The sequence below is a fragment of the Jaculus jaculus genome, chromosome 1 (assembly GCF_020740685.1).
Source record: "Jaculus jaculus isolate mJacJac1 chromosome 1, mJacJac1.mat.Y.cur, whole genome shotgun sequence".
NCBI classification, from domain to species: domain Eukaryota; kingdom Metazoa; phylum Chordata; class Mammalia; order Rodentia; family Dipodidae; genus Jaculus; species Jaculus jaculus.
In genome coordinates, this window is record NC_059102.1 from 243,939,454 (window position 1) to 243,951,051 (window position 11,598).

The 11,598-nt window shown below is 51.6% G+C and overlaps 1 protein-coding gene across 2 annotated transcripts; it reads right to left on the reverse strand.

Annotated features, from left to right (window-relative positions):
* Positions 1-4,730: 4,730 nt before the first annotated feature.
* On the reverse strand, positions 4,731-10,016 carry Shisa4 (shisa family member 4). Of its 2 annotated transcripts, none has more exons than XM_004670695.3 (5): positions 9,246-9,466; positions 8,767-8,938; positions 6,522-6,655; positions 5,409-5,576; positions 4,731-5,226 (listed from the first exon to the last, which is right to left on the reverse strand). In XM_004670695.3, the coding sequence occupies exons 1-5, from the start codon at positions 9,307-9,309 to the stop codon at positions 5,180-5,182; spliced, it is 585 nt and encodes a 194-aa protein (XP_004670752.1). In that variant the 5' UTR covers positions 9,310-9,466; the 3' UTR covers positions 4,731-5,179. The 2 variants fall into 2 exon arrangements, with proteins under 2 accessions (XP_004670752.1, XP_044997455.1); XM_045141520.1 differs by lacking the exons at positions 4,731-5,226; positions 5,409-5,576; positions 9,246-9,466 and adding exons at positions 6,121-6,218; positions 9,657-9,778; positions 9,958-10,016.
* Positions 10,017-11,598: the final 1,582 nt, after the last annotated feature.

Sequence of the window (11,598 nt, forward strand, 5' to 3'; positions counted from 1 at the left end):
CAGCAGGAAAAACGTGGAACCACCAATACCACAGGAGTTTTGGTGATTGTTTGTTTGTTTTGAGGTATGGTTTCACTTTAGTTCAGACTGACCTGGAATTCACTCTGTGGTCTCAGGGTGGCCTCGAACTCTCAGCGATCCTCCTACCTCTGCCTCCCAAGTGCTGGGATTAAAGGTGTGCACCACCACGGCCAGTTTAGGATTCTGCTTTTTGAAGGATTTCCAGCACAGGTCCAATTCTAGTGGGCCCTATGTACTTGCCCTGAAATTTGGTTAGCTGCCAATGGTTTTATTAGTTTGAGACAGGGTCTCATGTAACCCAGAATGGCCTTGAACTTCACTATGTTGTTGAGGATGACTTTGAACTCCTGATCTCCCTGCCTCCAACAAAAGAGTGTGCCATCATACCCAACTTTGTTTATATTGAAATATGATAAAATACACATAACAAAATGTATGGCCTTACTTTTCTCTGCCTTACTCATTTGCACATATGCTGCTCTGAATGCACCATCACTACTTCCATCTTGTCCAGGTGAACTTCCAGGACTCAGGATGTGCTTGCTCAGCAGGGACTGGATCTGCAATACTGCATAAGCTGGGTGTGGTGGCACATATACCTGTAGCCCCAGCATTTGGGAGGAACAAGCAGGAGGATCAGAAGTTTAAGGTCATTCTTTGTTCCACAGGAAGCTAGGGTTATATGTCTCAATAAGAAAAGGGGGGCAGGGAGGGCTGGAGGGAATGGCTCAGTGGTTAAGGTGTTTGCCTGCAAGGCCAAAGGACCCAGGTTCAATTCCCCAGGACCCACGTTAGCCAGATGTACAAGGGAGCACACGCGTCTGGAGTTCATTTGCAGTGGCTGGAGGCCCTGGCGCGCCCATCCCCCCCTCCCCCTCCCTCTTTCTCTGTCAAATAAATAAATAAAAACAAAATATTAAAAAAAGAAAAAAAGGGAAGGGAGCCAAGGAGATAGCTCAGTGGATAAGGCACTTAGCATGCAAACATGAGGACCTGCATTCAGATCCCCTAAGCCCATGTAAAGCTAGAGGCAATAACATAGTCATCTGTAAGCCCAGCATGACCACAGAGAGATGGGGAGATGGAGGCAGGAGAATCCCAGAAACTAACAGACCAGCCAGCTTCGCCAAGCTACAACAGCGAATGAGAGATGCTACCTCAAAGTAGGCAGAAGACAAGAGGATGGCCTACTCTGACATTTGTATGTATACTGTGGCACATACATGTCCCCCCCCCCACAAACATGTGCACATACAAAAGTGAACCTCTGGTTCTGTCTCCATTAAACTCCTTCCCACATCCTTCTCGACTCCTGGAAGTTATTCAGTTACTCTTTTTATTTTTTTTTTAATTTTTAAATTTATTTTTTACTTATTTATTAGAGAGAGACACAGAGAGAGAGAAAGAGGCAGAGAGAGAGAGACAGAGAGAGAGAGAATGGGAGTGCCAGGGCTTCGAACCACTGCAAATGAACTCCAGACACGTGTGCCCCCTTGTGCATCTGGCTTGCATGGGTCCTGGGGAATTGAGCCTTGAACTGGGGTCCTTAGGCCTCACAGGCAAGCACTTAACTGCTAAGTTATCTCTCCAGTTCTTAAAAACAAAACATCTAGCTGGGTGTGGTGGCGCACGCCTTTAATGCCAGCACTCCGGGAGGCAGAGGTAGGAGGATCACTGTGAGTTCAAGGCCACCCTGAGACTACATGGTGACTTCCAGGTCAGCCTGAGCTAAAGTGAGAACCTACCTTGAAAAACCAAATAAAATGAAATAAAATAAAATAAAATAAAATAAAATAAAACATATTGGTTATTTACTTGAGAGAGAAGAGACAGAGAGAGAGGCAGACAGGGAATGGGTGCACCAGGACCTCTAACCACTGCAAACAAACTCTAGACACATGCACCACCTTGTGCATCTGGCTTTACATGGGCTCAGGGGAACCGAACTTGTGTCATTTGGCTTTGCTGGCAAGTGCCTTAACTGGTAAGCCATCTCTCCAGCACCCACCCACCAAAATATTTTTTTTGTTTTCTTTTCAAGATAGGGTCTTGTTCTACCTCAGGCTGACCCAGAATTCACTATGTAGTCTCAGGCTAGCCTCGAACTCATGGCAATCCTCCTACCTCTGCCTCCCGAGTGCTGGGAATAAAGGCGTGTGCCACCATGCTCAACAAAGAATTAAAAAAAAAATTTTTTTTGTTTATTTGTGTCTATTTATTTGAGAGCTACAGACAGAGAGAAAGAGGCAGACAAAGAGAGAGAGAATGGGCCCACCAGGGCCTCAAGCCACTGCAAACAAACTCCAGATGCATGCGCCCCTTGTGCATCTGCCTAACGTGGGTCCTGGGGAATCGAGCCTTGAACTGGGGTCCTTAGGCTTCACAGGCAAGTGTTTAACCGCTAAGCCACCTCTCCAGCCCACAAAAAGTATTAAATTTTTTTTTAATTTATTTACTTATTGGGGGGGGAGAATGGGTGCACCAGGGCCTCTAGCCACTGTAAACAAACTCCAGACATATGTGCCACCTTATGCATCTAGCTTTACATGGGTACTGGGGAATCAAACCTGGGTTCTTTGGCTTTGCTAGCAAGTGCCTTAACTGCTAAGCATCTCTCCAGCCCCTTTTTTAAAAAATGTCTTTTGTTGTTGTTGTTTAATTATTTACTTATTTGAGAGAGAAAGAGGTAGATAGAGAGGGAGAGGATGGGTGTACCAGGACCTCTAGCCACTGCAAATGAACTCCAGGCTTATGCACCACCTTCAGCATCTGGCTTAGGTGGGTACTGGGGAATCGAACCTGGATCCTTTGGCTTTGCTGGCAAGTGCCTTAACTGCTAAGCCATTACTCCAGTCCAAAATATTTTATTTGTTTTTTTGCCAGCAGAGAGATACAGACATACAAAGTGAGAGAGAGAGAGAGAGAGAGAGAGAGAGAGAGAGAGAGAAAGGGCATACCAGAGCCTGTAGTGACTGCAAATGAACTCCAGATGCAGGCATCACCTTGTGCATGTAGTTTTGTGGGTACTGGGGAATTGAACCCAGGACGTTAAACTTTGCAGGCAAGAGGTTTAACCACTGAACCATCTCTCCAGCCCCCTTTTTTGTTTTTTTGAGGTAAGGTCTTGCTCTAGTGAGGCCTGGGATTTACTATGTAGTCTCAGGCTGGTCTCAAAGGAACTCACATCAAGACTTCTAACTGCCTCTGTGAGTTCTGGGAATAAAGGCATATGCCACCATCACCATGCCTGGCTCTCCTTTTCTTATAGTTCCTTTCCTTCCTCTCCTCCTTGTTCTCAATCTCTCTCTCTCTTTTTTTTTTTTTTTTTTTTTTTTTGAGGTATGGTCTCACTCTCACTCAGGCTGACCTGAAATTCACTATGTCGTCTCAGAGTAGCCTTGAACTCATGGCAATCCTCCTATGACTCTGCCACCATGCCAGCTTTTCATTAGAATTCTTATTTCCAGTGCTTTCAAGAGTTAACTGGAGATGGGGGCAGCTCTGCATTTTTCCACCTGCAGTTCTAGCTAGGGTAAACTTGCACAGAGCAACTTATGATTGGTCCCAGGTTGTTGATTTAAGAATAATGAATTCTGAGCTGGGCTTGGTGGCGCACGCCTTTAATCCCAGCACTTGGGAGGCAGAGGTAGGAAGATCGCTGTGAGTTCAAGGCTACCCTGAGACTCCATACTGAATTCCAGGTCAGCCTGGGCTACAGTGAGACCCTACCTCGAAAAACTAAAAAAAAAACAAACAACTGTAAAACTAGAGCTGGGGAGATGGTTTAGCGGTTAAGTCACTTGCCTACAAAGCCAAAGGACTCAGGTTTGATTCCTCAGCACCCATGTAAGCCAGATGTACAAGATGGCGCATGTGTCTGTATTTCAATGGCAGCAGCTGGAGGCCCTGGCACACCCATTCTCTCTCTAATAAATAAACAAAATATTTTATTTTAAAAAACTGTGAAAGTGGACTGGGGGTGTGTGGCTTACTGGCAGAATGCTTGAGGCCTTGGATTCCATCCTCAGCAATGTCTTGAGGGTGCATGGACTGTAACTCCAGGGAGCAGAGCCGGGAGAATGGCCAGACACTCTAGGCAGCCTTCATGCTCCTCAATGCCTTGCTTCCCGAGGACCTCTGACGACATGGGACCAGAGTACCTGGTGTCTTAGCATCCTCCAAAGCCCGGATGCTGACAGAAGCATATCACACTAGTCTCCTGGACAGCTACATCCCTCCACTTGTCTCCTAGCTCTAGGATCTCTGGTCAGGAAGGAAGGACAGACAGACTTCACATCCAGCATATTTTATCCTCCCGACAGTTGTGAGCTATTACTTCCATGTTACAGATGAGCACACTGGGACTTGGAGACCTTCGGAGACACGCTCAAGGTCAGAGAGCTGTGGAACCAAATCTGAATCTTGGCACACTTGGATGGGAGGGGGGTGCCTTTGTACAGCTGGTAGCGCCTGCCTCAGATGTCCCAGAGGCCCAACCCTCTCCCTAGCTGCCACAAGTCTACCTCACCTGCTTTGGGAACTAGCCCAGGGACACTTGGGGTGCTGCTGGAGGTGGGCTGACAGTGCAGCAGAGCTCCGCACTGTGTCCCCTGTTCCCACTTTGGAATGGAGCAGGCAGCAGTCTGGGCCCAGCTGAGAGCAGGGTTACTACAAGGGGTGGCCAGGCCCAATGATGACACAGACATGAGTTACTCATGATAGCTTTAATCCAGCAGGCCAGCGCTCTGGCTAGTGGGGCAGCCAGAGGAGAGGGCTGTGGCCAGCTACTGGTGGAACCACTATCATTCCAACCCAAAGTGGGCAAGTGAGAGGGGCCCTGCCTTTCTGGTCGGGATCCTGGGAACAGAGGGACTACCTGAAAGCAGGGGCCATGACCCAGGCCCTCATCTTACTCCCTCTCCTCCAGCAAAAAAACAGCCCACAGATCTCAAGCCTTCCTTCATGGCCTGGCTCCAGCTTAGCTCCTGGTCCACTTCTCTGGGGCTTTGTCCCCAGCAGGAACCAGGCCTTGACTTGGTTTGGGGCCTGGTGGCTAGAAGACCCCTGCTCACCCCCAGAGCTGGACGCAGGTGCAGGATGGGGCATCATCTCCCAACGTTGGCATCACGGAAGGGGCAGCAGAGCCAGGGCTGGTTCTTCAGGCTCCTGGGTAAGAAGGCTGTGGTGGCATATAGGGGGGCGGAGCTGAAAGCCAAGAAGACAAGATGAAGGTCAGAGGGCTACAGAAGGACAGGAAGTGCCCCCTTGCAGTCTGCAGGATCCATGGGAAGACTGTCCTGGAGAGAGGGAGGGAGTCTGGGAAAGGGAGGTCGTGGAGCAAGGGGTGAGGGAAAGCAGGAAAAGGGGGCTCCAGGTTGCATTCTTACCCGCAGGGTTGTAGATCGGGGGTCCGGCAGGGTAGAGCGGATACTGAGGAGTAGGACCACTAGGCGGGTACATGAAGCCAGGCTGCGGGGGTGCAGGACCAGCTTTTGGATCTGGCTGGTACGGGTATACTGGCTGCATTGGGATGCCTGTCATTGGAATCTCCTGGCCTAGACGAGGGGTAAGGATCAACATTCAGAACACCAGCTCCCATGTGAGCCTCCTCTTCCTTCCCAGGAAACCAACAGAAGCACCTGGCAGGCTCCCGGCTGTCCACCTGGAGCCCGTGCCCCCTCAAGCCTGCTTGCCACAGTTGAGCAGGATGCTGGGCCTGAGGCTCAGCTAGCCAGTCTGGGTGGAGAAAGTTTGCTCCCCCTCAGAGACCTTGGGAAGCCGAGAATGCAGCCTGGGAATGCCCTGCTTGAGCCAAGAGTGGGCTACTCCAAGGACAATATCCTTTTTTAAAAAATTATTTATTTATGAGGGAAGGCAGGCAGATAGTCAGAATGGGTGTGCCAGAGCCTCCAGCCACTGTGAACAAACTCCAGATGCATGTGCCACCTTGTGCATCCGGCTTACGTGGGTCCTGGGGAATCAAACCCGGGTCATTAGGCTTCCCAGGCAAGCGCTAAGCCCTCACTCCAGCTCCAAGGACAGCAGCTTGTAATCTAGCGCAGCTGCTACTAAGGGCTCCTCCCTCAGTCCTCGCCCACACTGATCTCCCATACGGTGTCACCATCCTCATGCTCATCAGGTTTGGGCGCATGTGCAATCACGTGCAACACTCAGACACACACGTCTTCCCCTGTACACTGAAGGACACCCGATTGCCGTTCGCTGCTGAAGACCCCAACCCACGTACACGCACCACGGACAGAGGCACTCCTGTGCACAGCAATGTTCACGTGTTTGCATCCCACGTTCCCGTACTCCCCGAAGACGCTCTCATAATTATTCAAGGGCTTACAAGCGTATTTCTGAGTTTGCAAGCCAGAAGGTGCAAGGATACGCGCGCACACACACACCCCTACAGTATTCATCAATCTCTCTGGTACCCAACCATGCGGCTCCGCCCAGCCAACCTCAGGCTCATCTGGCCTTGATTATGTGCTCACCTTCAAACGGGCTCTGGAGCTGCTGGCGTCTTCGATACAGGTAGCAACAAGAACAGAGGAAGCAGCAGATGGTGGTAGCAACCACGGCAACAAACAGGATCACAGCAGAGGCGATGCCTGCTATGGTCTTGGGACTTTGGATAAAGAACAGATCCTCTTAACCTTCCAACACTCAGAGAGGGTCTTCATTGCGCTGCCTCCAACACTTGGCCAGCAGGGGGCCACAGTATGCTAAAATGTGGGTTCCTTGTGGAATTCGGACTAGCGGCTGCCTCAGGATATCTACTTCCCAGATAGCTAGGCAGTCTGACTAGCTAGTATGAAGCATGCTGGGATTTGTAGTGTCCCCCTCTATCACTGCTTTGACATCTACAACTTAATGGATTTGACTTACAATATGTTGGCCTCAAGGGAGCCTTAGAAATGGTGTAAGGCTGTTATTTTCAAATCTCACTTGAGGGGCACTTTGTATCTATATGTTTGCAGCTCCTTTCAAAGGGAAATTTCCCAGGGAGATGGCTCAGCTTACAAAAGAAGGCACTTGCTTGCAAAGCCTACAGGACCCAGTTCAGTTCCCAAGAACCTAGGTAAAGCCAGACACAAAAAGTGGTGCACACAGCTAGGTGTGGTGGTGCACGTCTTTAATCCTAGCACTTGGGAGGCAGAAGTAGGAGTAGGAGAATCACTGTGAGTTCGAGGCCAGTCTGGGCTAGAGTGAGACCCTGTCTTAAAAAAACAAAACAAAACAAACAAACAAAAATGTGGTTCCAGGTCAGCCTGGGCTACAGCAAGACCCTACTTTGGAAAAAAAAAAAAAAAGGTGGTGGTGCATGCATCTGGTATTGCTTTGCAGCAGGAAACCCTGGTACCCTGGTGTGTGTATACAAACACACATATACACACACATTTTTAATTTGAGAGAGGAAAAGGGGGAGGGGGAGGGAGAGAGAGAGAGAGGTCAAGCCAGGGCTTCTAGCCACTGCAAACGAACTCCAGATGCATGTGACACCTTGTGTATCTGGCTTACATGGGTCCTGGGGAATCGAACCTGGGTTCTTAGGCTGCGCAGGCAAGTGCCTTAATCACTAAGCCATTTCTCCAGCACCCCCCTCCATTACCACCACTCTTTTTTAAAGGAAGTTTGAAGCTGGGCATGCATGGTGGTGCACTTCTGTACTTCCTGCATTTGGGAGGGGGAGGTGGGAGGATCTGGACTTCAAGGTTAGCAAGTTCAAGGCAAGCTACATGAGACCCTATCTACGAGAAAGAGAGAGAGAGAGAAGAAGAAGAAGAAGAGGAGGAGGAGGAGGAGGGGGGAAGTTTCTGGATTTGGGGTGTAGCTTCATGGTAGAGTGTCTGTGTGCATGATCCTGAGTTCAAGCTGCAGCACTGGGTTGGAAGAGGGAGGGGAGGGGAGGGGAAGAAGAAATCCTTGAATTCTGGCAGTTTTGTCTGAAACAAAGTCTCACTTTGTAGCCAGGTTGGCATGGAACTCATGGCAATCCTCCTGTTTCAGGCTCCTGAGTGCTGGGGTTAACAGGTGTGAGCCACCATGATGACTTTCAACTTCTCTCTCTCTATGTGTGTGTGTGTGTGTGTGTGTGTATGTGTATATATATATATATATATATATATATATATATATATATATATATATATAATTTGCAAGCACAGAGAAGGGGGAGGCAGGGGGAGAATGAGAGTAAATAAATGTATGGACACACTAGGGCCTCTTGTCACTAAATACAACTCCAGGTACATGTGTCACTTTATGCATCTGGCTTTATGTGGATACTGAGGAACTGAACCCTAGCCACAGGTTTTGCAAGCAAGTGCTTTTAACTGAGGAGCCACCTCCCCCGTGCCCAGCTTCCTTATGTTATGAAAAGGAAGCAATGACCCTCAGGGGATAAGTAAGCCTAGTAAGCCTTGCCAGCCCAAGGCTGGGAAGAAGTGGGTCTGGGAATGAACCCGAGTCTCTCTTCTTGCCAGAGCATCTTCTAAAAAGCCCCTCTGCACTTCGGGTGTTAACTCTGTACCCTCCCTTCACGGGACCTACCAGGGCCTAGAAAACACCTGGAAACACTGTGCCCAGCCCCGAGCCCGTGATGGTCACTAACAGCAGCCGTCTAAGCTGGAGTGGGGCACTGGAACCTCCAAGTCAGCTGGGCGGGGGCTAGGCAGCGGGCCAAGGCCTCTTCCGCGGAGGACGGAGAGGAGGTCCTCGGCGGCGGCGGGAGCCCACCTGAAGGCCAGGCAGTGCTTCTGCTGCCTCTCGGTGATGAGCAGCGTCAGGTCCCTGCAGCAGTACCGCTGGTAGCAGGTCCCGCAGCAGAAAGTGAGGAACTCGCAGTCAAACCCAGGATGCCAGGAGCCATTCCGGTCCAGGTACCACAGGCAGTCCTCGCCCGCCAGCGCTGCGGGCAAGGAGGAGGAGGGGGTGCCCAGCGGGCACCGGCCCAGTTCAATTCCGGCAGCCTTCCACCCCGCTGACTGCTGTCCCCAGCCCCGGAGTTCGCGGCAGCTGTTGACTTTGGTCTCGGGGGGGCTCGGCCTCGAAGCTCCAGAGGCCTCTCCCTTGAAACTGACCCCCGGCGCTGGCGGTCAGCTTCCCAGCACCCCGTCTCCTCCCGGCGCTAGCTCCCTGCGGACCCCCCCCCCCCCGCAGCATCCCGGCCGAGGGGCCCCTCCTCTCCACTCCCCGCCCCGCTTCCCATCCCTTACCCAAGGGAGCCCCCAGCAGCAGGAGGGCGATCGCAGCGAGCGGCGTGGCCCCGCGGAGCCGCATGGCGGGACGGGGGCTGGGCGCGGCCGGCGCCGGCCGCCCAGACCTGGGGCCGCAGCACCGAGCCGGCCGGCGGGAGCTACGCCCGGCCCAGCCCGCCGCCAGCCTCTGGCTCCGCGCCCGCCTCCTCCGAGGGGCGGGACTAGGCGCCCCGCCCAGGGGCCCACCCACCAGCTAGGCGCCCCTCACCCAGCACGGCCCTGTCCTGCCCTACGGGTCCCCAGCACTACGGTGACACGTCCCTGTGTCCGAGCCAGCATGGACACAGACAGCAGCTGGGCACTGCGGCGACGGAGGCCTGGCTGTACCCTGGGCCCGCCCCTCGTCGGAGACCAATCATTATCCCGGACCTCTGAGGCCCTGACGCTGGTGCCACCTCTGAATGTCCAGCACGTGGGCCAACCCTGGAGGGGCAGGGCCGGACCTTCCCTCCTCTGGCCTGGTGTCCAGTCTGGGACGTCCTGCAGGGGGGCTGGGGGAGAAGGGAAAGAGACTGGGAGTCACCCTGCCCCCACTCCTGGAAAACAGGCACCCATTGAGAGGCAGTTCAGAGCGGCTTTGTCCCCAGCTGTCCCCACAGGCCTGGACCCTGGCAACTGTGCTGGCTCCCTGAGATGGTCCCTTCCCCCTCTGAACGGACCCGCAGCTCACCGACAGGGATGTTGAAGAACCACTCTGGCCATTTGTAGTCCATCCAGTCAAATACTTCACTGTGGAAACTCTTTGTATTGTGGAGCAAGCCTGTAAAAATACTGTATTAGGCATCAGAGTGCAGGGCAGGCAACAGTTAATTAGAGGAATCAATCAACGCTCTCACAAACTCCTGTGGTGTGCCAGTGGCTACCCAGTGCTGCATGGGGCACCCCTGACCAGGACTACGAACCAAGTGAGGCAAAACATCAAGGGCGTTTTTAGTTCCCTGCCAGGTACACTTTACAAAGCACTTTCCCATCACGCTTGCACATGTATCTCATCCAAATCTGTACAGTCCATGCGCTAAGCCAGGTTGGTAAGAATTCTTATCAACTCCATTTCACTATAGAGAACTAGGGCTTAGATACATTGAAGGACTTAAGACTAAAAAGATGGTTTAACAGTTAAAGTCACTTGCTTACAACACCTGCAGGCCTTCAATTCCCAAGCCAGATGCAAAAACATGGTCTAAGTGTCTGGCTTTCTTTTACAGGCTCTCTCTCTCTCTCACACACACGTTACTAACTAATACATAGTAGAAGAAACCTGGGAAGACCCATGTGTTCTAGACCAGGTGAATCATTACTCCCAGCTGAAGCCAGTGCAAACAGCACGTGTTTCTGATATTCTAGGTGTGGGAAACGTGGAAGGCATACTAGAAGGTGACCACTTGGGAAAAGGGAGACATAAAGAAAAACAACCCAAGCCAGGCGTGGTGGCGCATGCCTTTAATCCCAGCACTCAGGAGGCAGAGGTAGGAGGATCACCATGATCAGCCTGGGCTAGAGTGAGACCCTACCTCGAGAAAAAAAAAAAAAAAAAAAAAGGAGGAACAGCCCAAACTGAGCCCTTTTGAGTACTGACCCATCCAAAGAATGGGAAGAAGAAGAGGGCTCCTGCCCCAGGAAGCTGGCCGCACACTGATGGACTGGCAAGGTGCATAATTACATGGGACAGTTATCACTGGATCCACCAGGGACAAAGAGACACATCTCTCAATTCATTGCCAGCTACACCTGCCCATTGCCCTCCACCTCTTTCCTCCACCACGGGGTCCATGAATACAGGAACCATATGGCATGTTCACTTGTCACCATAGGTGCTCGGTTGTCATCATGGGTCGAATGAACCTCAGGTGTCCTTTCTTTTTCTTTCTTTCCTTTTGGTTTTTCAAGATAGGGTCTCACTCTAGCCCAGGCTGACCTGGAATTCACTCTGTAGTCTCAGGGTGGCCATAGAGCTAGGAGTGAGGAAGGGGTGTGATGAGAAGACTGGGGACCCTGCAAGGGCCTGTCTAAAGCCTGAGTTGTCTCCAGTCTTCTCTAAGGCCATGCAGGAGCATCCAGCCCTCACTAGTCCAGTCTTTGGGTTCCCAGGCAGAAGAGAGAGCCTTTCATGGGAAAAAAAAAAAAAAAAAGTTCCTCCCCTCCAAAGAGCTCTTACAGATGAGCAAACAGCTGGAAGAGGCTAACTCTCCCTGCTCCCACTGAGGCCGGGCTTTTGTCACTTCAAAGCCCAGGCCCTTGAGATCTGTCACTTACCCTTCCTTCAATGAATCATGTTCAGCACTGTGCCTGGCCTAAAGAGCATGTCCTCAGG